Source organism: Sturnira hondurensis, unplaced genomic scaffold (assembly GCF_014824575.4).
Source record: "Sturnira hondurensis isolate 20B ecotype Veracruz unplaced genomic scaffold, ASM1482457v3 Scaffold0023357, whole genome shotgun sequence".
NCBI lineage: Eukaryota > Metazoa > Chordata > Mammalia > Chiroptera > Phyllostomidae > Sturnira > Sturnira hondurensis.
Genome location: NW_028095988.1, coordinates 10,902,854 through 10,929,158, shown reverse-complemented (window position 1 = coordinate 10,929,158; position 26,305 = coordinate 10,902,854). Strand labels below are relative to the sequence as shown.

The 26,305-nt window shown below is 45.1% G+C and overlaps 2 protein-coding genes across 3 annotated transcripts in view; both read right to left on the bottom strand.

The window, feature by feature from the left end:
• The window catches only part of AJUBA (ajuba LIM protein), an 18,468-nt gene extending 7,025 nt beyond the window's left edge, over positions 1-11,443 (bottom strand). The window contains exons 1-2 of the mRNA XM_037037700.1: positions 11,434-11,443; positions 1,386-2,680 (exon numbers count right to left, since the gene is read on the bottom strand). Of these exons, the coding sequence (XP_036893595.1) occupies positions 1,386-2,424 (1,039 nt within the window). The 5' untranslated portion in view covers positions 2,425-2,680; positions 11,434-11,443. The remainder of the gene's footprint in view (positions 1-1,385; positions 2,681-11,433) is intronic.
• Positions 6,129-26,305, bottom strand: CUNH14orf93 (chromosome unknown C14orf93 homolog). Of its 2 annotated transcripts, XM_037037701.1 has the most exons (7): positions 26,238-26,305; positions 15,438-16,479; positions 13,004-13,324; positions 9,322-9,383; positions 8,471-8,574; positions 7,133-7,245; positions 6,129-6,855 (listed from the first exon to the last, which is right to left on the bottom strand). In XM_037037701.1, the coding sequence occupies exons 2-7, from the start codon at positions 16,029-16,031 to the stop codon at positions 6,436-6,438; spliced, it is 1,614 nt and encodes a 537-aa protein (XP_036893596.1). In that variant the 5' UTR covers positions 16,032-16,479; positions 26,238-26,305; the 3' UTR covers positions 6,129-6,435. The 2 variants fall into 2 exon arrangements, with proteins under 2 accessions (XP_036893596.1, XP_036893597.1); XM_037037702.1 differs by lacking the exon at positions 13,004-13,324.

The following is a 26,305-nucleotide window of genomic DNA, read 5'->3' as shown; positions in this document are numbered from 1 at the left end:
TCAAACGACCATTTCTCCTGGGGCTCCAAAGAAAACTGCAAAAAGGATCCTGTTACATTGTCTCCCTTGACCAAAGCTTCATCTGTTTTGGGCTTTCCCCTCTAAAGGTAGAGGGAAAACAATGAAAGGGGTTGGATTAAACCAGGCAAGCCCCTCCAGCCTGCAGCCCTGCTGCCTCAGTACCTCCTCTTCAACCTTCCCTCTCCGGCTGGGGTTCTCTCCCTACTCACATTTCTAGCCATAGAGGTCTAGAGCAGGGGGTCCAGGGTAAGAACATGGACGGGAAGAAAGATGAGGAGATGCTTAGAAAACTGAAGAGGCCCACAGCCCTGGGGTGAGCCCTCTACTTCTTTCTGTTCTTCCTGTCCCAATCAGATTAGTATTTCTTTATATAGCGAAGTGCTGCCTGTACGTCTTGGCCAGAAGAGCTCAAGACCCTAATATTCACCACCTCCTCCCACAGCTGAAACATAAAATCAATCTATACTTAAAGACATGAGGGGAGAGAGACTATGACCAAGCTTCCTTAACAGCAGCAGAAAAGTAAGAAGCTACTTCGAGCCTGAATTCTGAGCAGGTAATGGCCAGAATTTAAGACCACGTTATTTTGGCAGTTACACAGGGTTGTTATCCATCAGGGATGATGGTGTCCCAGTGATCATGCTTTCTGCCCCTACTTCCGGACTGAAAAAATAGAAGCCGACACCAACGGCTCTCCGCTTAAATGCCCTGCAAGCATCGACCCAGCAGGTCTGGGGCCGGCAACAGCAGGCTCCCTACTTTGCGACCCAGTGCGCTTCATCCCCCCTCCCATGTTCCATTTCCCCAACCGCGGCCACAGCTCCGCGCGTGCTAGGGAGCACTCCCTCGCCTCCCTTCCGCCGCACCCCACCCCTCCGCCCTGCACCGCACAGCCGGCCCCGCCCGCGGGCACCTGGAACCTCGGGACAGGAGCCGGCACGCACGCGGCGCGCCCGCCCTGTCCCCTCCCCCCAGCGAATTCCCCGAATTCCTGCGGGCGGAGCCTGGGCCCGCGTGGGGGCTCAGCACACAGAAGCCTGCAGGGGCACCCCCACCGAGGGGGGAGCAGGATGGAGGGATGCTCTCACTGCCCCATGGCCCCCTCCCTAAGAGGCCTGCTTCGGCAAAAAAACGAGACTCTAAAGCGTAGCGAACTGGGACTCAAGATATAATGGGGGGGGGGATTAGAATTCAGCAGGAATAAGGAGCCCCTAGTCCATATGAAACCCAGCAAGAAGTCCCTCTAGCCTCTTTTCTAGAACCCGCGTCTCCGCCTCTGATCACCCGGCGTCGGCAATTAGGGCTGTCGGGTTAGTGAGCAACCAAATGCAGTGACGGGTCCCTTCCTTTCCCTAACCACTCACCGAAATAGTCCTCTCTGGCCTCCGGCTCCCGCATTCGGGGTCGGGTGGGCTCCAGAACGAAAGGACCTGGAGGCTCCTCGAGACCAGATGGTTCAATCCCCATGGGTTCCCCACGGGCACCGACTTCACGTCCACCTGTGCCCGCCGTCAGGCGCAGCAATGCTGTTAGCTCGTCCTGGTATCCGGCGCCCGCAGCGCAGTCCCCGTAGCCGGTCACCGAGTGTCGTCCGGGTTGCACCCCTCGTCTCTCCAGGGGCCCTGTCGCTCCCACTCCAGCCCCGGCTAGAGCCCCAGGGCTGCCCAAGGCCGGGGGATACGAGTGGCGGCTTTCCTGGCAGCCAAACCCCGGGGGCCGATGAGCGCACAGTCGGTCCAGGGCAGCGTGGAACTCGGGGTAAGCGGACGTGGGCACCCCTCCAGAGGAATAGCCCGCCGGAGCCCCTGCCAGAGGTGGGCCAAACAGGCACGGCCCGACGGGCAGGGGGCTGCCGTGGCGTTGGTCGTAGCCCATGCTGATGCCGCTGGTACGATTGCTGCAGGGTCGGCTACCTCCGGCTCCTCCGGCCCCCGCCCCGTCCAGCAGCAGGCTGCCTCGGGGACTCGACGGCTTACTCGCATCGCTGGCTGAGCTACTGGCGAAACTGGAGCGGGGGCTTAGGGCTGGGGCCGTGGTCTCCAGCCGAAAGTCTGGGGTCAGGGACTGAGGTAGAGGCAAGGCCCGAGTGGGAGGCGGACCCCCGGGAAAGGAGCCCTCGTAGCGCTGCGCCTCAAAGGAGGTGCGCGGGTTCCGCTCCGCGTCCAGGGGGCCTTGCTCCCGGGCCGGCTCCAATGGCTCATCCCCAGGTTCCCCAGAACCTCCACCGGGCCCTGATTTTCTAGGCAACCCCGACCCACTCAGTCGCCCCTTGCCCGGTCCGGGGGTCCCATCAGACCCAGACCGGCTAGATTCACCCTTTCTGCGGCCGAATTTAGCGCTGCCTGAGTCTGAGAGTCTTAACTTCTCCAGCAGGCGACTGGCTTTCTCTCCTAACCGCTCCATATCCTCGGGCCTAGGGCCTCCAGCCCCTTCCCCGACAGGCACCCTGCAGCGTCTCGGCCACCGCTTCTTTTTCCCTGCGGCCGGACTCCGGTTCCCCTCGGGCACAGGGTAGGCACACGGGATTTAGCGGGCGGCCCGGATGCCGGGTGCCAGGAATCCCACAGCATCCCCCAGCAAGAGGGGCTGTGTCCCCCCGGGCATCAGGGGCTAAGCAGGGCTAGAAAAGCCTATGGCCGCGGCTGTCCGATCCGCCGGTCTTTCTGTTCACGCACCAAGTCGCCCAGCCACCCCGCTCTTCCCGGCCCCCGCCCCCCTCACTCTCACACTCAGCACGGACGGGACTTCTCTCCCAAACTTTTGTCTGCCTGGCCGGATCTACTTTCCTGGAGGGGCGGAGCGCTGAGTTCGAGGGGAACAGGGGAGTCTGCGCAGGGATCTCTGCTGCGCTGACGCGAGCGGCGGGAGCTAGCACTGACTGTCCTGGAGGTGGAGATCCGCCAACTGAAGAGGAGGGCAAGTTTGGGCAGCTGCCGCTACATCATTCAATAATTGGAACAGGAAAAAGTTAGGCTGGGACTCTTTGTCTACAGTTGGAATGCGCGGAGGGGCACGGTGGAATGTGGCGGTCGTGTACGAGGCGACGCGAGGCATGTTCTGCGCAAACACCACGACTTTGTTTCTACCGTGGGGACTAGAAGAGCTGGAGAGAGACTGATGCAGAAGTAACGAGACAGGGAGGGGTCCATTAAGAGGAAGACAGGGAGAAACCAGAAAGGTAGATACATACAGAGGTATAGAGATGCCTACATAAGAGTCCAGAAAGGCTAAGAAGCCCACATAGAGAGGTGGTGCAAGACAGGTAGCGAAAGGAAAGGGAGCAAAGGGGATCGAGGGCGGTGCAGAGACCGAAGGAAGAATAGACTAAGAAAAAGACGAATGTGTGTAAGTCCAGGGAGAATGAAAGATAAATAAATAAACTTAAATAAAAAGACACCACTCTCTGAACCCAGAACTCTGTGTAGGGAGGCAGGGAACTTGAGCATCTACATAGAAGGAGGAAAAGGATTGGAATTAATCTCTACCTTTAAGGTTAAGACAGATCGAGGCATAGCCCCCTGGTGTTGGGAAATGAGATTGTTAGCAAATATTGCAGATGACTGTGGGGAAAGAAGGTCTGGTTTTAGGGCTAGTGAACGCCTCCTCTTTGGTTGGCCTACAGGGGATTGATGATGAAGAGTAAGTATTAAGAGGAATAAATGTCATTTAAAGGAGATAGCAAGTGAAAATGATCAGGGCAGAAAAGGAAGAGAGGCTGACATTGGCCATACTAGAAGGATCAAGAATAAGGAAAAGAAGAAACCACAACTGAAGCTGAACATAACCAATTAAATACCAGCCAATTGATTTTGCCCAGACTAGCACACCGGGGGCAAGGGATGGAGGAAGTAGAGTGGAGAAAGAAAGTGAGTCCTTTGTATTTAGATAGTAAGCGAATATGAAAATTATATGCAAACAAATCATACATACTACTTTTGTCTCAACATTTTGAACACCTTTTATAATCTTAGTGTAGCCTTAGGGAATGGGGAAGGAAAGGAGGTTAATATCTTTTGGGAACTTAATTTGGCACCAACTACTTGGCTTCTTTGTCCTAGCTGCATGCATTGTTTCCCTGACCTCATCTCTCTCGGGAATCAGCCTTTCTTTCCCTGATCAGGCTTACAGCTTTTCTCTGGTCCAGAGGAGAGTTTACTCTCAGACTGGAAGCAGTGAGGACTGAAAGCATTAGTAATAGAGGGGAGCTATCAGATTGCATCCTGAACTTGCTACCAGCAACATCTTTGGAATTAACTATAGGGCTCTCCCTCCTTTCCTGTTTCCAGATGGGGAAGGAGAACCTGAATTCTTCCTTCTGATTATTTACATCCAAAATATCCCCAACAGCCTCTAATATTTGGAAGCTTTGCTCCATTGGGATGAGGATGGAAGAATAAACCTTATGAGAGGTTGAAAAGCTATTAAAGGAAGCCCATTCAGGAGTTGGTGGCAGCAATGAGCACAGTTGGGATCAACAACCTGTGTTTTCAAGGGATCAGAGGAAGTAGACACAAGGTGGAGAGGGGTGCACTGAGGGCATGCTCCAACAGTGCCCACAACCTCAGGGCAATGAGTCCACAGCATGAGCTGGAGCCAGGAGCTCCACGGGACATATCGTCCATCTCCAAGACTTTAATTAAGGTCTGTATATACAGGTGACTGCCAAATCCATATCTCCAACCTGACTTTCTTGGATTTAAAAATTTCACCTACCAGTATCTCTACTTAATTGTCTCAAAGTCATACAACACCTTACACTGACCTCACCTTCCCCGTCTCCTGAAACTGGCTCCTCCAGCATTCCCGGAGTAAATGGCATCATTAACCACTTAGCTGCTTAAACCAGAAACCTGAACATCAACCTTACGTCCTCCTCCCTTAACCTCAAATCCAACTAAGTCCTGTCACCAAGTCCTATCAATTCTGCTTCCTAAATATCCCTCCAATCTGCCCTTCATCATCACTATGTCTGTCAGGACACTATCTTTTCTCTCCTGAACCACTGCAGAAGTCTCACTGCCAAGGCCTTCTCCCTCCAGGCCATCTCATAACCTGAGGTCAAGTGATTCTTCTAAAACACAGAAAGGATCAGTCCACTTTCCTCCTTAAAACCTTTCAGTCATTTCTTACTGCCCTTAAACTTAAGTCTAAACTATTCAAGATGTTTTACAAGGTTTCTCTGCCTCTCCAGCCTCTTCTTCAGCATCGTCCTCTCCCAACTATTCTACAATAGAATTGTAGAATTTACCTTGTCTACGCTCTCTAGTGCCTGATGTTCCCTGTGTTTGAAACACTCTCCTGGTCTCCCCTTCCCTTCTGGTTATCTCTTCCCCATCTTCCAAGTATCAGTTTAAACACCACTCAGAAGCCCTTCCAGACCACCAGAGCAAGTTAGCTACCCCTGCTGTATACTGCCAGTGTACCCTACACTCCCTAATTATCACTTATCGCAATTTTTTCACTGCCTACTAAACTGCCTAGCTTTTTGACTAGATCATAAAACCTCTGATCAGCATCTACCTTGATTAATAGTATATCTATAGCACAGTAACTGACACCTACCCAGTAAGCAAAGTTTGTTATATGAATGACTGAATAGAAAGCCATTTTTACTTCTCAATCTTTTCAAAATGCACAAATTTTGTGTACCATGTGTGTGCACACGTGTGCACGTGTGCACACACACCCATTCCTCAAAATACACCTTGGCTGATAGGACAAAGAAGTAACTACAGAGTCCTATATACTGTTTGGTCACACAGTGAGAGCAGGTGCCAGTGGGACATGGGAATTCTTTAAGCCTTACTCCCTCACATATCAGGTGCAAATAATAAAATCTGCTTTGTATCATTCAATATAGCTACTGCATCTAAATCCTAAATCCCAAAAAGGGATGGAGCCCCTCCCCGTTCAGCTCAGAAGAATCAAGCCCATGACTGAAACTGCCCACCGGGTGGCAGTGTTACCCTGGACTGGTCCTGTGCTGCTCCCACTGCAGAGCAAGACCAGCAGTCCCTGGAAGCCTAAGGTGCAACCAGAGCTGCTGCTTCCCTAGAGCTTTGAGTGAAACCAAAAAAATAACAACAAAAATAACCTCAGAGACCAGGGCATGTCAAGAAGGTCTCATGTTTCTTAGATCTATCCTCCTCCTCTCATTCCAAGCTCTTCTGGGGCACTGTTTATGCTCAGGAATTTTCTGGCTTGCCATTCACCATGGGGGGAGTTTCCCCCCTTTCCCATAAGTCCTTTTATTCTACCAGAGCTGCCATCTTCCACTTCCTTTTTTGTAAGAAAGGAGACAGAATTGCTTTCTCAGACTGCAGAGGACATCTCATTATTCTGGGAAGCCCCATAGCCACCTGTTTCTGGGACATGGGGAGTGGCAGAAGCCACAGCTACTCTTGATTATAGATTTCACTCATCTTTTTCCACCTTGATTTCAATGAATGAGTTCAAATCGGGACAGCAGGTTTTGTGGGACTGGTCAAAAGACAGGGAGACAGGTCCATTTCCATCACCTCCTTCATCTTCCTCTTCTTGAAAATTAGGATTATAAAGTTCTGGTGGAAGGAGCTGGGCCTCAGCAGAGGGTAATCGGTCTGAGGGAGGCCCATACACACGGTTGGCTTTAGTGCCATGCTTCGAGTTGGCATCCAGATGGTAGCAGAGCTCTGTGAGGCGCTGGGCCCGGAAACGGGGAGGCCGGGCTACCCAGACACCTGGCTCATTAAGACTGTCCTCCTCATCTGACATCAGCTCCTCTGTCACGTCCTTCCACAGGCGTTGGTCCTCAGGTCCAAAATGTCTCATGATACTGGATCGGTTGGCAAAAAGCTATGGTAGGAGCCAAGGACAGAGATTAGGAAGACAAACAAACTATGGATCAGGTGTGGGGAGAAGGCTTGGGTAGGAAGAAGTCTCTGTAAAATCTGTGCCTGAGAGAACCCAGCCCCCAAGTCAAATCTTGGAACTAGCTCACTCTGTTCTCCTCTCTCTGCCTACATTCCTGGCTCTCAACTCTGTTCTCAGATGCCATGACCTCTGGCCCTTCCTACTGTAGCTTATTACAGTTTAAAGTTTAGCATCTTGAAAGGAAGGCCTAGAAACATACCCGGTATCTTCGACTTCGAAGCTTCTTCTCCTCTTTTTCCTTTAGGCCTTTAAAGGGGTTCAGGGAGTTGCGGTACTCACGCCTCTTAGTAAGGAAGTAGGCTACACAGGCTCCTGGCAGGTAGGGAGAAGGCAGAAAGCAAAGAGCAGTGATTCTCCTTTGTTCGGCCAGAACACTACTGGATGGGAGGGTGAGAATCACTCTTCAAACAATGGGTTTTCCTTAAAGTAATCACCCATCAGCCAAAAAAAAAAAAAAAAAATCAATCCACTATTTTCAAACCTCATCTTTGTTTAGCTCTTCTTGCCCACATCTGTCTCTAACTCTGACTCCTCCCATATCTCCCACTAGAAAAAACAACTCCAGTGCTTTTGTAACTCCTTTCCCCCTGCCCCAGTTAAACTCACTCTCATTCTACTCTGCTGATAGTGGAGTACAAGTGCTTTTTCAGTGGAGGTAGGTGGGGTTTTGTTTGTTTGTTTGTTTTTTGGTAAAAATGTGGCTTTGTCACTTATTCACCTTATCTCAGGTGAATAAGTGACAAAGTGAATATTTGGCATACACAATGACAGCCCCTGGAAACTGGGGTCAGTTTCCCCCACTGCGGTCATTAACCACAGAGCTAGGCCTGAGTCTCAAGGTCCCACTGATGGCTAAAGGCTGCAGGCAAGGGCTTCAGGCTTGAACCCATGAGCCTGGGGACTGTTGCCTGCCTGCCAGAGGATCTAGCATTCCCATGGGTGGGGCCAAGCAGACCAGACATAGGATATGGTGGTATCCATATGCCCTGAACTGGGGTGGACTGATCCTCCGACCCCATGCTAGTTCTGTAGCTGGCTTGCCAGGTGACTTTAAGCAAGTTGTTTCTTGTCCCTTGGTTGGTCTGTTTTCTGATTAGCACTGCCGGTGAGGACTCCTAGGAGCCTTCCTGACTCAGACAGGTGTCAAGTTTGTCCTCTACTGAATTGTGACCTTGGCTATCTTCCATAGAATCATCCTTAATGCCCAGGGTTAGCTACAGACAAATAACATAATACCAAGGAAAACAGAAAGCCCAGGACCTAATACTTAGGAACACAAGGGCAGGCCTGGATTCTGCTCTTCTTTTCCTAACACCCTAGATGGTGTTCCTTTCCTTCCCCCATTTTCAGTTCAGACTGAGTGGGGCAATAAAAAGGCAATTCGAGATAATCCTGTGAATACTGTAGGTAAGAAGAAGCAAAAAAAATTTTAATCTGCTATTTTCAAAACCACCTGAATCATCTCCACTGTTCCCCTTCTCCATTGACCAGGAACAGGGAGAAAGGATGAAATGGGAGTGAACTTGGTGTTTCTCACCTTTCAGCTCTTTATCAGTGTAATTGTGGGGACTGGTCATCAGCTCCTGCTTGAGCTTTTCCAGAAGGAACTTCACTACTGAAATATTCCAAGAGGATTTGATGCTGCCACAAAGAAAAGAGAGTGAATAAGGCAGTCAGCATTTTTGAAATTAGACAAATAGAGATTCCCAGTTTTAATCAACTTTGTGGTAAACTCCTTTGTAGCTAAGATAGGATACAAGAGGCAATGGTGTGTTCCAAGTCTTAGACTCACTGTGTTAGACCAGCCCTCTCCACTTCCCTTTCCTTGGCAAAGTATGCCATGGCTCTCTCCCTCTCTCTCTCTTTTTTTCATTTATATTTTGGTTTGCAGGCCAGCATTCAATCCACTGAGGCACACCAGCCAGGGCTATTTATTTATTTTAAAAAATTTAGAGAAAGAGGGATGGGAGGGAGAAAGAGGGGGAGAAACATCACTGTGTGGTTGCTTCTCAAGTGCCTACCCCCAGGGACCAGGCCTGCAGCCCAGGCATGTGCCCTGATTAGAAATCAAACCAGCAACCCTTTGGTTCACAGACAGCATTCAGCCAACGAGCCACACCAGCCAGGGCTATTTACTTATTTTTTAAAGAGGGGGAAGAGGGGAGAAAGACAGGAAGAGAAACATTGATGTGAGGAGAAACATCGGTTGCTTCTCAAGTGCCCCAGCTGGGGACTGAACCTGCGGCCCAGGCATGTGCCCTGACCATGAATCAGGATTCTAACCAGTGACCTTCTGCTTTGTGGGACAATGCCCAACCAACTGAGCCACATCAGTCATGTATGTTATGACATACATGTCATAACTCTTTTCCTTCAAGTGGATCATACCTTTCAGACCCATTGAATCTCTTGTCGTTGGTGATGTGGTTATGTACATTGTGGACCAATTTCTAGGGGAAAAAAACAAATATGCACAGAATCAAACCAGGAGTGAACATGATGAAACCCTCCTCAAGTTCTACTCATTGTCCCCATAGGGTTCTCTGCCTGAATCTTCCCACAGTTTGGGAACCATTTCTGTCAATGCCCCTTCTTAGCTAGAAAGCCTATCCAGGTTAGCATCTCTACTGGGGCCCTTTCCCCCAACCTTTTCAATGAACTTGTGTGAAGACTCCAAGATCATGCCTGGTCTTCTGCACCTAAGGAATACGATCACTAGAGCAGAGGGTCGCCACAGACCTACTCCCAACAGCCAGGAGAAAGAAAATATGCACCAGGGCTATTGCAAGTGGACATTTCTTGAAGCCTCCTACTCTTACAATTTAAAAAAATGTCTTCATAATATATCTTTTTAAAAATATATTTTCTAAAAATTTCTAGTAAAATTGATGACACAGAAAAATGCCCCAGGTACACCATTTGCACATTACCACAAATCCCAGGGGTACACACACCATGGTCTGAACAACACAAACCTAGAATAACAGAATTGCAATTGGAAGGGACCTTGAAGACTCTATCACTCAGCCCCCTTTCACATCATTAAACAGGCTGTCTTTCAGCTTTGTTTATACACCTTTAAGGAGGAGTCCTCACTAGTTTTTGAGTCATCTTATTCTACTGTTAAACATCTCTGTTAAAAACTTCTGCCTTAGATGCTCCAAAATCTGACTTGCTCTGCCTATAATAGCACCTGGAATATTTTTTTAAAAATTTGTAAATATATTTTATTGATTATACCATTACAGTTGTTGTTTATTCCCCCCCTGCACCTGGAATATTTTAAGACAGCTTTCACGTACTCCCAGAGTCTTCTCTTACTGGTCTAAATACCCCACATCCTTTAGCCATTCCTCATGACAGAGTCTCCAGACAGACTCATCATGAAACTATGAGGCTCTCTGCTTTGCTGGTGACCCTCTTACGATGTGGTGTCTGGAACTGAATCTAACTTGTCAGTTGAGGTCTGACCAAAGGGAGCATTACTTCCCCGGTGGAACTCTGTACTTCTAGGAGTTAAACCCAAGAGGGTGTTACCTTTCTTAGCAACCCCATCTCTACCCCCAGTGTTACAGGGTTCATTCCTAGTCAACTCAAGTTCACTTTTCACATGGATTACTATGTCCACCTGCAGTTTTAAAAAAAATTGTAATGCAGAATCTAACATTTCTTCCTATTAAGTTTAGTTCTGTTTTTTCCAATTATATTTTCATCCCAGCTCCTGCAGTCAATGGATGTTACCCAGGACCAAGTTGATGGACTCATATCTTGACCTCAAGACTTTAGCATTGTATTCAGAAATGCCCAATTTACCCTTCTGCCTCTACAGCTGATCAACCATATCAACTTAGGAAATTATTGTTAATTCTTTGTGGCTAGGGCCTCTATCTATAAAAGACTATGTATTATACAAGCTTCATATTTGATAGAGTTATTTTACTTCTAAAAACTCCAAGCTTAAGGAATCACAGGATGATGTGTGAATGCTTTAGTGAGAATTTCAGAGTTACAAAAGAAGAAAGAAAAGAAAGGAGTTGAATAGTTTCCAATTCAAGTGGCTTAGAAGAGATGAGCTGATAAAAATCAAGCCAGGCTTGAAATGGAAAGGGAAAATACTCTAAACAATAAGTATTAAGACTGTAAAGGCTGTTGGCTCACCTGTATCCTGAGTGAGCTAAAAATAAATGAATTTCTACAAGGGGTGTCTGGAATGCACAGCATTCCAAGGAATCAAAAGTTCTGGTTTGGTCGTTTGGATCCCAGCAGCAATCCATAGCAGTCTCAGCAGATTGGAGAGGCCTCTCTGATCCCTCCCCAGAGCTAAAGGTTAGAAGAGTGAAGATCTGCATCTATCCCTCTCCTTCTAACCTAGTCTGGCACAAGAACATCTTAAACCGTCCTCTGTGATGGGCAGCGAAATTCTCTGACTGGTCCTCTAGGTCCTTTTCAAGTCCTATAATGAATGAACATACTGTCCTCCCAGAAGGTCTACTGTTCCACCAAGTCCTTCAAAGGGCAAGAAGAGGCCAGGCCTCAGTATTAACACTTGTTACTAGAGGCAGTAGGCAGGAGAGGAATGGAAGTGATAGAAAACCCTGATTTTATGCAAATTAGAATTATCATACATTTACTCATAACTTAAACACTGTAAGTTTTGGGGAAATCCCTTGAAATGCCTCCATTTTTACCACTGGCAGCAAAAACGGACCTCCTGGGCCAGAAATCCATGACAGAGAAACTAAACCTATTCTCTGCTTTTTTTTTTCTGTTAAGATTTTTAGTTATTTATTTACTTTTAGAGAGGGGGGAAGGGAGAGAGAAAGAGAGGGAGAGAAACATCAATGCGTGGTTGCTTCTTTCATGCTTCCTACTGGGGTCCTGGCCCACAACACAGGCATATGCCCCAACTTAGAATTGAACCAGCAATCCTTTGGTTCACAGGCTGGCACTCAATCCACTGAGCCACGTCAGCCAGGGCACTGTATCCTGTTCCTGATAAGTGATAAGATATCCCTGAACACAACCAAAATTTGAAATGAAGGTTAGACACCAGTTCATTACCGTGTCTTCCTTCCTAGGGAGAAAAAGAATCCCTTGATGTAAAAACAAATCAAATAAAAGGGAGAGTAAGAGTAGGATCTCTTAGAAAAAGAAAAAGGGAGAAAGAAGAAATGTAAATAAAGGAGGTATAAATGTTTTCAATCTTTGCTAAGACTGTAACAGGAAGAAATGGGCAATATACAGTGATAAGATTTCTGTTGGATTCGAGTAGGGATCTCTACTGCTAAGCAGAACTCCCAAGTTACTTCACCAGCCATTGTCCAGGGAATGGAAACCCAGTATAGGCAATCGAACCTTAGATGGCTAAAGAACATCTCTGTGGTTATCGGAAAGACGTTTTGGAGTACAGAATTGATCCAAAGGACTATAATCACTCTAGAATAGGTTCTCACAACCTTGGCACTTGACATTTTTGGATGGATAATTGTAGGGGGCTGTCCTGCACACTGTAGGGTGTTGAGCAATGTTCTTAATGCCACATCAAGTCTTTAGAGAGATCCAGTTCAGGCCAGTACCTTCTCTGCCAGGAGCTCTTAGACTCAGTAGAATCCCCAAACCTTTATAAGTGAGCGTAGTGCCTGGTGGTCCTCTGCTTCTTTGGGGATTAGGACCCCCTCAGCACACCCTGGCCTTTCTGCCCAAAGGGCTTACCCTGAACACTGGTAATTTGCAGGTAGTTTCCAGTGCCACCCTTCAGTGGTCACACTGCTCACTCCCTTAAAGATCTTCCCCTTAGGGTTATTAGATCCCTGGGAGATGTGATATAATGCCTCCCTTCTTAAATGGAAGATATCAATATATATAGAAAAGGCTTTAAAAAGTTCCATTGATAGCAGAGGGACTGCCTACCCCTAGAGCTATGGAACAAAATCCCCTCCTTGTCCCTCCCACTCCAGTAAGATTCAGGATACCATTCATTCAATAAGGGAAGTTGAAAATCAACCCACACTTCACTCTTCATTTATCTTTCCAGACTGAAGAAAAATTCATAGAAATTGAGCTCACTCACAGAGAGTACCAGATCCCGCTTGCGCCTGGAGTTCTTCTGCCCACTCCCTCTGGTCCTGCATGGGGAAGCAGTAAACCCTAGAGAGTGTCTCAGCTCCCCAGTTCCCCCTGGGCCTGACTCTTCCAGGGCACCTTCCAGCGCAGCGGCAGCACTGAGCATGTCCTCAGGGCGAGGCAGTGGCAGCTTGGTTCCATTTTCTGGCCCTGTCTCTGAGGTTGCCCGCTGGATAGCCAGTTGTGTGGCTGGTGAGAGCTGCTTGGCATAAGCAGAGACCAGCACTCGCTGTACTGCACCCTCAGAGGCCACATAATCATCCACCAGCTAAGAACATAAAAAAGAATAGCCTATTAGCCAGCTAGGCTTAGGGGAACCTGGTTAACCATCAATCTCTGGCCAAGGATAATGAACAGACTGGAAAGCAGGGGGGATCTAGCACAGCCTTTAATGGCCAATGGTTTGTTTCTCTGGGACTCCTGTGGGAGTGTTGGGCAGATATTTCTGTGTGTACAAGGCCTCTTGTGTTGGGTCATAACCATAGCACTGATTATAAGAATAAGGCATGTTTTTGACACTCCATTTGTGAGGGGTCATTTATGATTTGTTCTTGAGTGTAAGAATTGTAGGTAGATAAGCATTTCATCTCAAGGGGTTGGGGGAGGAAGTGATGACAAGAAAGAAAAACCAAGCAAGAGAAGGAGCAAGAAAGTAAAATGGTACCACTAATAAAGAGGATAAACTGGAGAAAAATGGGAGCGAAGCAGGGAGGCACAAAGTCAGAAATCTCTACAGAAGCTGCCACCAACACCCTCCACCCCCATTCCTTTTGTGGGGCCAGTCTGTGCCTTCACCTGAATCTTCCCTGACCACATCCAACTGTCACCGTCTTGACATTTACTTGCCTACCTGTGCCCTCACTCAAGGACATACAGGACAGGGAAAGGAAGGAGGGTGGAAGGGAGAAAAAGAGGAAAGAAGAAAGGAGGGGGATTTCTGTACCAAGAAAACTAAACAGTGAATGTGGGGGGAAAAACACAGAAAGAAGCGGGGGAGGAGGCTGAGATTTATAGACCTGTGAGCTGCTTTCTGCACTGGGAAATGTAATTCCATCCTGTCAGCTTGGAAGCTTTCCCTGCCTGAAGGAACCAGAGCTCAGGGGATCGCCTAGCCTGGTACCCTCCTGCTTCTTCCCACCTTCCCAGTTCCTCCTTCCATAGCCTCAAACCACTGATAGTCCTGGCCAGGTGGCCATCACCCACCCACCTGACCAGGCCTTTGAGAAGAAGTGACCAGCTGCAGTGTGACACTGGAGGGAACAGAGGAATTTATATTCCTTTCTCAGACCCAGCAGATGGGCTGGGCATTGCATCCCTTCCATCCACCCTGTGTGTCCTGTTCCTCTGCTCTTTACTGGGTGACTGAGCCTTGTAGTGGTGGAGAGGGAAAGGGAAAGGGAAAGGGAAAAGACAGAGGAAGAAGCTGGTGAAGGAGAGTCGACAGACCTCCCACTGTCTCTCAAGTAGCAACACATCTGTTATTTTCCCATCTCTATGATCTCTAGAGTTGTTCCCGCTCCTTTTCTATACTTCTATGTGTGACATTCTGCAGTTTTTACTCTGCTCAGCCAGGATTTGCCTGCTCATATGGCCCTGAGCAATGAAGAAACTGAAATAGCACAAAGTATTGTACTTCTATGTCTTTTCCTGTTCACAAACATGCTCTCGCCTCCCTCTTTCTCCTTACATTATTCTCTTGCTGTTAACTCTCAGTGGCCCACTTCCTTTCCTCATTTTATTTCCTTTCCTCTACTTTCCTCCAACCTTATCTCATATTCTCTCTTGCGTAAATTCTTTTTCCATTTAGATTCACCTTTCTTTTATGCTCCCCTTTTCACTTGTTCTTGTTCCTCAACCCTTCATTTCCACCTGCCTCTTTTCCTCCCTATCCTGCCTACTATAATCTTTAACCTCCCCTTCTCACTTTTTCCTTCTCTTTATCTCTTTCTCCACATTTGTCTCTCTCCCCTCTCATTTCCACCTCTCCATACTGAATTCCTCTTGGCAAACAGAGGGCCTGTGATAAAATATAAATGAGCCGTCTGTGCACGGCAGGCGTTCTCACTGGGAGAGGCAGAGCACACGGAGCAGCAGAGACAGCTGTGGAGGAGAAGGGACTGCACAGGTGCTGAGAGGGCAGAGGGGACAACCCCATCACCATACACACCACAAATGACCTCCTGCCAAAGGGGCTATGGTTCAGGAAGGAAACAGGAGTGCTGATTATCCCTGAAAGCAAGGGAAATATGGTACTGTTCTGTTTTATCACAAATACAACCAACAGAGATGTTTAAGGAGGGGGCCAAATATAGAAAAAGAGAGAAAAGAGAAAGGCCAGGAAAAGCAACAACACTCATGTCCTGCTCTGCAGCCATACTCACAGGAGTGAGCATCGAGGTCCCCTCATTGGCAGTCAGGGCACATCCCGGGAGCCGCATATCTCTCTGAGCAGCTGGGAAACCCACAGGCCCAGGCCCTACAGCCAGGGCTGCTCCCAGCTGCTGCTCGATCACCACCTGCACACCGCTGCCCAGGCTGTCACACTCCTCTTCCATGGCAGGCACAGCCTTGCAGGCTTCCCCAGGACTCTCCTTGAGAGACCCAGGCTCCTCAAGTGGTGAACCATGTGCCCGGCTGTCCCCATCTTCATCAGGGGTGGATATCTGCCCTTGCCTCAACTCACCCACTTCCTCCTGGAGACGTTTTAACAATTCATTGTTGGCCCTGGCAAGACCCAGGGCAGCCTCAGCCAGACCCACTGCCTTATCCACCCGCTGATAGATAATATGCAGGAGCTGCTCTGAACTTTGAACCGCCAGGCCATGTCCGGTCACTGTGATAGGGGTGCCGGGAGGAGGATTCCCGCTCTGAGAGCCCGTGTTGCCCCCACTAGTCTCGCTTTTACAGGCACAGCAGCAGCATCTGGCCTCACTGCCACTGGGAGGGGAGAAGAGGATGGTGGCACTGAAGGACATGGCTGACGGAATGGAGAACAACCACGTTCACAATGCTGGACTGCTCCAAAAACTATCCCCAGTCAACTGGACTTCACGAGTTTGGTAGGAAGCACTGGCCTCTGGATTCACTCTTCTTTCTCATAGAGGGTGATCAGAGGAGCCTGGGCACCAGGCAGTGTCTTCTGGGAAAGAGAAGGCAAGCTGTGAAGGAGCACAGAGTCCATGGCTACTTCTCCTCGTCCTGCAGAGGAGAGACAGACACCTTCTTCTGTCTGCAGATCCTGTGCTCTCCTAGCACAACACACTGGGTGTCACACTCACCCCTTACTGAAAGGGTGATGCCTACAAAGGCCTTCCTGATGAACGCAGTTTCAGCAGTAGAAAGCATTCTCCCTGCACACAAGCATGGAACCTCCTACCACTCCAACCTAAGGAGTAGAGAGAGACTCGAAGGACCCACCAGGATCTGAAAAGATTAGACGATTAAGGAAGAAAATGTAGATCTGTCTCCTCATCATCACTATCTTTGATATAATAACAGTACTGTATTTTATTGCTTTGACATCATTCCCTAAGGAGTTCAGAACATTTCATATAGGTTGTCTCACCCATAGAGCAGCCCTAGGAATCACATATTACACCAGGTCCAGAGAAAAGTCTCGTGAAGAAGTTATATATCTTTTTCAATATCAGAGGAAGACAGCAGAATCCAGTTATCTATTTTCAATCTAATGTTTATTTTCTTGAACTGATACCAGTTCTCTATGTCAACTACTTTTTGTTGACATAAAGAATCATGATTCTATCCTGTATAATTTTCATACAGTTGCATTAAGAGTAAGACTCCTAAATAAGAAATATGCTGATCACTGATGGGAGAATTGAGCTGCAGTAACCCAGGGCTGCCGAGCCTCCTGTTCTATTGTATACCTGGGCCTCCACCTCTGCAAAAGAAAGTTCTGAGTCTTTCAGGACGTAGCTCAGAGAGATCACCTCTGTGGTCCCTCAGCTCCACTTCTTGTGCTCCTTAATGGGGAGGCAAAGCTCAACAAGAATGTCTGAATAGCTAAGTGCAGCCATGTTGCCCACATGACGAGCCTCCATAAAAGGAGAAACCAGAATACCAATGACAAACCAAACTGCCTCTCTTTTGAACTACTGTAGTTAAGCAACAACACTACTTCAGGAGAGAGAGAGAAGGAAAAAAGGTGTGGGAAGGTTGATTTGTACCAATGAGAACACTCCAATGAACTTCATACTGTCACTAGAAAAAAAGAATCATTCTGCCTGAATCTCCCTTAGTGATAAAATCTTAAGTATGTTTACAGTTTCCTTAATAGATACATTTCTATCTTACCCTGCAAATTATAACATCACAATTAAAAGGAGAGGAGGAGGAGGATATTTTTGTATATATTGAGATTTGGGGTGGGGATTGGTTTTGGGGGTTTGTTTGTTTTTTGAATCAGCAATCCATTTCAGAAACAGGTAACATCAATGCCTCTGAAGTAGGTAGGTGTAAATCTGACAATGCATTTTCATTACATTTGGTTTTGAAAGAGGTCTTTAATTTGTTCTTTCCACCTTTAATATGAAGAAATGATTTTTTTGTGTGCCAGATATTCACTTCTTGCAAGAACTGAACTGAAAAATCCATTATAGATTCTCTGTCATTAGAGTTACTGGAAGGCACAACTAAACCTAAAACTAAAGGTTAAAGCCAAATTAAAACTAAAGGTTAAAGGAAAGCACTAAGTGATTCCTGTGTCAATTTGAGGATGAATTATTTCTATATCCCCTTTCTTCCTAAATAAAGGCCTACGCTGCTCCTGCAGGTTTTTTCGTTTTTTTTAATCCACATCATGCAAAGAGTTTGATCTGAAACATGAGTGTTATGAAAAACATAAAGTGAAGTAGATGATAACATACAAATGCTTTTCAGTTGGGATCAGTATTTGTAAAATCAGAAATTTAAGATGCATCAAGCTGGGATACTGGGTGGGGATCTTTTCTAGCACCAAACTGACGTCTGCTGCACTCTGGCCCCAAACACTTTCCTGCAAGAGGCTTTAACCCTGCCCTGGAGCTCTTCTCTTCCCTTGACCGATCTTTCCAATACAGCATTGAACTGGAAATTTTTTAAAAGGCTGGGTGGGGTGAGGGTGGGGGGTTCATCCTGCTGCACCACTTAAGAGCTGTTATTCACTCTTTTTCTCATGGCTGCCTACTCAGACTGTTTTTGTTAAGGTTATCTAGAGTGCTGGTATTTACAGAGTAAGGCATCTGTGAGGGCTGGCGCATGGTCAGTGCTCCACAACGGCAGCTGGACCACACAATGACTATTCCCGAAACACTTGGGTTCCCATCCTGGACGCCCATCCCGATTTCCTAATCTTAAAAAGAAAAAAATGCAATGTCTTGAAATGGAATTTGGGAGATTTCCCCTAAATTTAATCTCAAATCTCTAAGAATAAATTCAAGTTTACAAACATGCATTTATATAGGTACACAACCTTATGATACAAATTAAAGATAATTAAGCAAACAGTATTTGCAATTTATTTACTATAATATCTGGTTTTAGACTAAATAATATTCAACTCTGACAGTTTTTAATAATAGACTTTCCTATTGTGAATTCTCTTTGTTCTTCAATTTCTTTCTATTTTTCTATTCTACATATTAACATACTATGTTCATTTTATAATGTCACATTCAGGACAACAAATAGGTGTTTTCTTGAGTTATGTACAGTACACTGTAGGCACAATGAGAATTCAAATAACTCTTACTTGGTTTCCATAAATATTGTTGCTGAATTATTTCCCTGCCTCCTGCTATAGTCTCCCATTGAACTCTAAGACATTGAAATGAAAGGACAAGGAAAGAAACTGGGTCAGCAGGAAATTTCACATTATAGTATTTACTAACCAGATAACTTAAATGCTGGATAGTGATTAAAAACAAAACAAAACACTAATTTCATTAATTTCATACATTCCCATTACAGAAGGTGAACAAGTTTGTTGTTTTAAAAAAAGAGGTGTTTCTAAAAATTCCCTATATGTAATGACATGCGAAAGGATGAGTCACCAAAGTGGATTACCACTTCTAAGTACTCAAAGAGGAGACAAAGTCCCTACATGCAAGGGGCTAACAGCCTATGTGAGAATGGGAATGTCTAAAGAACAAGCGATACCACATGTCTAAAAATATGGTACAGGCTAAAAAACTGAGGAGTTAGGTGGAAATAAGGAAAAAGCAACAAAATGAAATCATATGAGAAAGGGGTCTTACAGAAGAAAAACCTCTACCTGAGCCTTGAGTAATGTATAGGATGAACAGGTTAGGGCAGTATGAAGGCGTAATAGGTGAGAAAAAAACAAACATTTCAGGAATTAACAGGGCACGTGTGAGAGGTCAGAACAAAGGAGCTTATATAGAAAGGTAAGGAAAGCTGACAGAGGACTTTGAAAACCAAGTTAAGGAAACTCTCAGAGCAGGAGTCGGCAAACCTTTTTCTGTACGATTACACAGGAAACAATTTAGGCTTTACTTTCTCTCACAACTACTCAACTCTGCAATTGTAGCACAAAACAGCCATGGACAATATGTTAAAAAAATGAGCATGGCTATTCCAAAAAAACTAATTGTATAGACATGGAAATATCATAAAATATTATATTTAATATTTACATTAAAAATTATATAAACCATTCTTAGCTTATGGGCCATACAAAAACAGGTGGAAGGCCAGATTTAGTCCATGGGCTGTAGTTCGCTGACCCATTTTAGAAACCTAAGAATGGAACAGTTAGAGATTAGGAGACTCTTTAAATAATCCGGGGTGAGTTGAGAATGAGAGGGCTGTGAATATAAAGGTTCAACATCCTGGAAGAAGAACTGATAACATTTCTCTTTTTTTCCTTTTTTGTTTGTTTGGGTTTTTTTTTTTTGTTCAAGATTGGTTGCCTATTGCACACTTCTAACTGGGGATCTGGCCTGCAACCCAGGCATGTGCCTCAACTGGGAATTGAACATGCAACCTTTCAGTTCCCAAACAGGCCCTCAATCCATGGAACCATACCAGCCAGGGCTGATAATATTTCATTACTTAATAAATATGGGGGATATTGGTTGACTATAGAGATATTGGTTGAAGACAACTTCAAGATTATAAGCCTGAAGGCTAGAAGATGGTACCACTGACATGGTACAAATGAGGAAGTTGAGAGGAGGCACTAGCATGTTTGAAACCTGTATTTATTTAACCTGTTAAATTTCAACTGATGGCGACATCTTTAAATAAAATGTACTGAAAGCAACTGACTAAGATTGAGAAACAAAACCAAGAGGAAGGTCAGAGCTGGAATGCAGATTTGAAATCTTTAGCAGAAGGGTCTTAGTTGAAACTGAGAGTGATTGAGTTCACCGAGGGGTAAATATAAAGTGTGAAATGCAAAGACCAAGGGCAGCACTTCAAGCCAATCCATGAAAGAGGCTTTATTAAAAAAGAATGGTCAATGAGATGGGAGAAAAACAGTGTTATAAAAGTCAAAGGAGACAAATTTCAAGAAAGTGGACCTAATCAATGACAGGTGCAGCAGAATGGTTAAAAAAGACAAAAAAATTTTGCGATGGTCAGAGAGAGTGTTTTTTGGTTTTGGTAGTAGAAGTAATACTATGTAGTAGACGAAAGAGGAATTGATGGAAGAAAATGGAAGGAAGACATGAAGTCAAGTTTTCTCTAGTTCGGTTATGAAAGGAGGAAAGGAAATAGATTAGGGACTCCAGAGCTTTAGTATATTTAAATGCAGAAAGAAAAAGTCCAGTGAAAAGTCAACAACAAAGATATTTGGAAAAAAAGCCCTGGCTGGTGTAGCTCAGTGGATTGAGCACGGGCCTGCAAACCAAGGGGACACTAGGGGTCCCAGTCAGGGCACATGCCTGGATTGTGGGTCAGGTCTCCAGTTAGGGGCATGCGAGAAGCAACCACGCATTGATGTTTCTCTCCCTCTTTCTCTCCCCTTCCCCCCTGTCTAAAAATAAATAAAATGTTTAAAAAAAGACATTAGAAAAGGATGTAAGTTTTCTCCCAGCAAGGATCCTCCCAATATGAGAGGAAGAAAGGTGAGCTCTTCCCTGAGACTGCAGAGAAGAAAAACATAAATGCAGGGACAAGGATTTGTTGAGGTGGAGAAAGAAAGACAAAGTTGTATACTATAGAGACATTCTTTTTACTTTGGAGACAGACTTTCTGCAGTACGAATAATTCAAATTGGTAACAGAACTTTATTATAGGCACTGCTCCATTATCTGTTACTACAACCTGTTGAGTTCTTTTATAACACTTCAGACCTAACATAATTATTCTTGTCTTTTTCCATCACTAGTTCAAGGTTCTCAAGCCGTAACCCTGCTACATCATTAACATGCCTAAACTTGATTTTGCTACCTTGCTTCTCAAAATGTGTAATTTTAATTTAATAACCTATGAAGCAATAGGTGGAATGTTTGGCAAAGCTATGGTTAATTGTAGTAAATTAACCAGGAATTATCAATAACATTATTATTAAACATTGATACTGTCAACTTTTGCAATTTCAGATTGTTAATCTATTTTAAAACTGAACTCATATTTTTGTTCAAGAAACCAAAAATAGGAATAAACTAAGATTGACCACCATATAATAACATACATGCCTTTTGCAAATGCTATCAACTTTTAAAATTGAGTGTTCAGAAAAAGATCTTCGGTCTTATACTGAGTTGCCAACACAAAATGACAGCATCTGTCAAACTGAAGTTTGAATGAAATATGTGCTTGGGGTTTGTTTCAGTATTGGTCTAATTTTAATACATGTGAAAGGAGCCTAGAAAATGCACTTTTCCATAATTTTGCTATTTTCCTCACAAATATTTGGATTAAAAAAAGAAAACTCATCTTCTTCAGACAGATAGTTCAGCGTGAGACAGTCCGTAATCTTAATTATCCCTTTTCTCCCAAGTCACATGTATTTTTGTTAGAACTAAATATATCATACTCTGGCAGCTCACTTGTTTGCTTTCTACCAATTCTGAGTTTGAATTTTCTGTGTGACTGAGTTCACCTCCAAACTATGAAAAATAAAAAGTTTTTTCACTAATAGATGTGTATGATATGGTATCACTCAGATGATATATGTTTTTATAGTGGACCCTTGACTTATTCAGGGTCATGCTAGCAATGGACTTCCTGAGATGTGATTACTGAAAGCATAGCAATTCATGCCATCATTTTCATTTTAAGAAATAAAAAATGAAAATGGCCACTTAAAGCTCTTTCTGTGTTGGTCAGCTCCAGTCCTCCACTTGAAGGTGCAAAATGGCTCGCTTGTTAAAAGGTCCTCTGAAAATCTATTTCTATCAGAAATGAGCTCTATCACACAAGAGAAGGTAAGCATATATCATAAAGTACTAATGTCCTGCAAAGAAAATCTAAGATCTCATTTTTAGGGATAAAAAAGAAAGAGCACTGGCAGGGTAGTTCAATTGGTTGGAGCATCATATGTCAAGGACACAAGTTAAATCCTGTCAAAGCACATATTAAGAATTAACTAATAAATGCATGAATAGGTGGAGTAACAAATCGATGTTTCCTCTCTTTCCCTTCCTCTAAAATCAATTGAGAGAGGGAAAGAGATACAGACCCACACGGCAGAATGAAAAGAATTTCACCTAGCCTTTGCTGGTGTGGCTCAGTTGGTTGGAGCACCCTCTCACACACGTTGGGAGTTGATTCCCGGTCAAGGGCACATGCCTTGGGTCCCCAGTAACCAGTCGATGTTTCTCTCTCTAAAATCAATAAACATACTGAAAAAAGGATCCCACCTAATCCGAAAAATTTCAAGTCTAATTGTAGGGAGGTACGAGTTTTTAACTCAGTGTAGCACCACCTTTATTTACATTTGCTAAAATGCAATTTGGTAAAATTAAATTTTCTGGTTTAAGCTTTCCATATAAATATGTCTGATGTTAAAGTATTCTTCCTGCATTTCTGGATAAATTGAAAAATGAAAAACTAAAGCTATATCAAGTGCCCAGAAAGCCCTTAGTAAATATTAGTTGATTAAATATTAGTCAAAGATGACAAGGTGGTCACCAGGAACAGAACCATTTCCGAAGAGACAGTGTGAGTCATCTACAGGCGGGGCGACCCAGCGACGCGCGGGGGAAAAGAGCTCAGCACTGCTTCGGAAGCCACAAGGAACAGGGCGACCCGCCCCTGAACCCAATCGCATAGCCTGTCCTGGGAGTCCCGGGAAAGGCATGATTCTAGAGGGCAAGGTAGGCAGCAGTGTCCCGAGGCGCGCTCCGGCAATTAGCTGGGACACCGTGAGTAGACTACGCGGCCATGAATGCTCTGCGGACTTTAGCCGAGGGCGGCGGCAAAGCTCCCGCTGCCGCCGGGGTATGGCAGCCCTAGGCTGTTCCACCACGTGTGCCCGGAACCGCTGCGCCGGCTGACTCAGCGATGCCAAATTCCGCGCGCCAAACCCAGAGGGAGATCGCTGCGCCCGCCCGTGTACCACACTGGGGCGCGCACGCCGGGAGGCAGCCGCCCCTCTGGTCCTGTCTCACCCTGTGATTGGCGGTTACACTACGTGGAGCAGCACAGCCAGGGACACTACTGGCTCCAGTCTGCAGTCACTCAACGAGCCAGGGAAGGGAGGGGCCTCCTAAGGGAGGGACACAACCGCAGGCTTTTTCAAGGCCCGTCAGGCGCCATCTTTAACTTGTTTTTACATCCTTCGTTTTTGTTTCTCTGCTGCTTACAAAACCTCGTGTACAAGATTATAAATGCAGTGGCCACAGATCGAGTTCTTTGTTGTTGTTTTGTTTTCACAAATTAGTTTCACACTTTTGGTGGTGGAAGACTTTTCGTTCCTGCCGGCCTTGGTTACAGATTTTCAGATATCACTAGCAAAGTGGCAGCTCCCCTTAGTTCAAAGTTTTCATCTCTAGGGGCCTCGCAGATTCCCACGTAAAATCAACTAAGTTTTGCTTTGCTTTGCTTTGGTAGGATGGCCATGCCAAGATACATTCGTGAGAGGAATTCCCTTTTTTATAAAGAAACTCAAAGCAAGAACATTAGATGTGACCCTACAATCCTAATTAAAAAGTCAAATAGCCTAGGAAGTCCGGGGCTAGGGCTGTGTTCCACTCTAAGAATAGCTTTCCCTTTTCTGGGAAGCTAAAAAGTGAGGCAAAAAGTGTATGTAATGACATGCAGTTCTGCGGAAGAGAATTAGAAAGGGTAATAAAACTCCATTATAAATTTCCAGCACTGCCACCATCCCAAAAGTCACTAAAAGCTGTCCAGATTTCAAAGTTAGGCAGGTCTAAACCTGTATATTAATCCACATTTGAGATGGTGTTTATTAAGCACTGATCTGACTTGCATTGTTAGGGAATAAAAATACATTCAGTCCAGGTAAGAAACGTAGAGCGCCCACATAGGGCCACTTTCATTGTAATGGATTTCAAGGTCTATACAAATAGTTTCATAGCCGTAGTTGTTTAGGTGTCTCAAATATTGCTTGAAACTAGGACACTAGGTGAAGAATAGAAATGTATTATCATCACACACATTGTGGTAATGAAATCTGAACTCCACGGTAGAGCCTTTATCTCCTGATTGCTACTACACTTGCAACATTCTGGTTTCTCCCTCATCACCCCGTATACTGCAATGTTTTCACTCCAATCTGCGAACAGAGTTAAATATAGCTATTTTCTGTATGACTCCTAATAAAAGACAGTGGTCCTGTAACAAAATGAAGTGAGAATATCGCTCATGTAACTGGAGATTCTGCTCTAAGCTCTTCCTCTAATTTATATACTTTGTGGCTTAGACACAAGCAGTGTTTTAATTCCAAAAATGCAATATAATAAAAAAGCATTTCTCATCCCTCCTATTACTTATTTGCCTTTGCCTCCTCTGACCCCTCCCCCTCACAACAGACCACCGTGAACAGTTTTGGAGAATTGGCTTTGACTGGATTATTTTCCTGATACTTTGCCAGCTGCAGAACTTTTTAAACAAATCCCAACCTATAAACGACAATTTTGTCAAAAAGCCAAGAGAGAACTTCCCTTTTTTGAACACATCAACCAAACCACACATAAAGGCTAAAATATACACAGCTGTACATTTAAGAACAGGAGACAATAATAAGCAAAACCACTTAGTTGAAACAGTCACTAAAAAAGGCTTTGAACCACACATTCGATAAATCGCCTACCCTCATTTGCCACATGTACTGTATATTCCCTGGCAATTATTTAATTATTTACCCATCTGATCCTAATAGTAAATGCACACAGAATGAAAGTGCGTGAGTATGCTAAGTGTAGGAATTCTTCTAAATTCGAATTTGCACACAACCTGTTTTGATCACACACTTGGGAACACAACAGAAAAAAAATTCACACCCCAGGGGTTGCTTTGCACACCTAAAACCAAAGGCAATCACTTCTGAAAACAAAATCTAATATGGCACGCACGTATGCACATACTGTACATATACACAAAGCACAAAACCTCAAGACACACGTTTACGATATTATTTGCTTCATGAAACACACACGTACTCATGAAAATCGTGTAAGGCACACTGTAAAAAGGGCTTTGACCCACTCCCCAGGGAAACTGGTGTCACAGTTATTACAGCCAAACATTTGTAACCTATTGGCCTTGGACAATTGCCACCTTAAAGCCACTTGGTTTTGGTCCTGCGTGAATGTGTAAAACGCACGCGAACAGCTTTGTAAAGCAGTCTTAAATCTCCGCTTTCTTCTGACGATGCCAGAGGCAAAATTTACATTATCCCTTCAGCCCGCTTAAAAAAACGAAATCTACACTTCCCAAGCGGCTAATTTGTTTAAATCCCTCGGCCATAAAAAATTTACCAGTTCTTAAAATGTGATAGCAAAAAAAAAAAAAAACAAGTCTATAAATTCGGCTGGAAACAGTTGTACACGAACATCCTGCTTCTCAACTTCTTGGTATATTTAAAACCTTGACCAGGAAAAAGAAAGAGTAAGAGACAGAAAAAGAAATGGGGGAAAGCGCAAATTCCCCTTAGCAAGTTTCCTCACCCCAACACTGCCACAGATGTCTATTTTTAAAAATTTTGAACACACACACAAGATTAAGGAGGGGAAAAAATGGAAAAAGGATACCCGAAGGTCGTATGGCTCTTTGTATTCGTGTGTGTGCAAAAAGGAGGACGCGCGGAACCGGAGCCGGC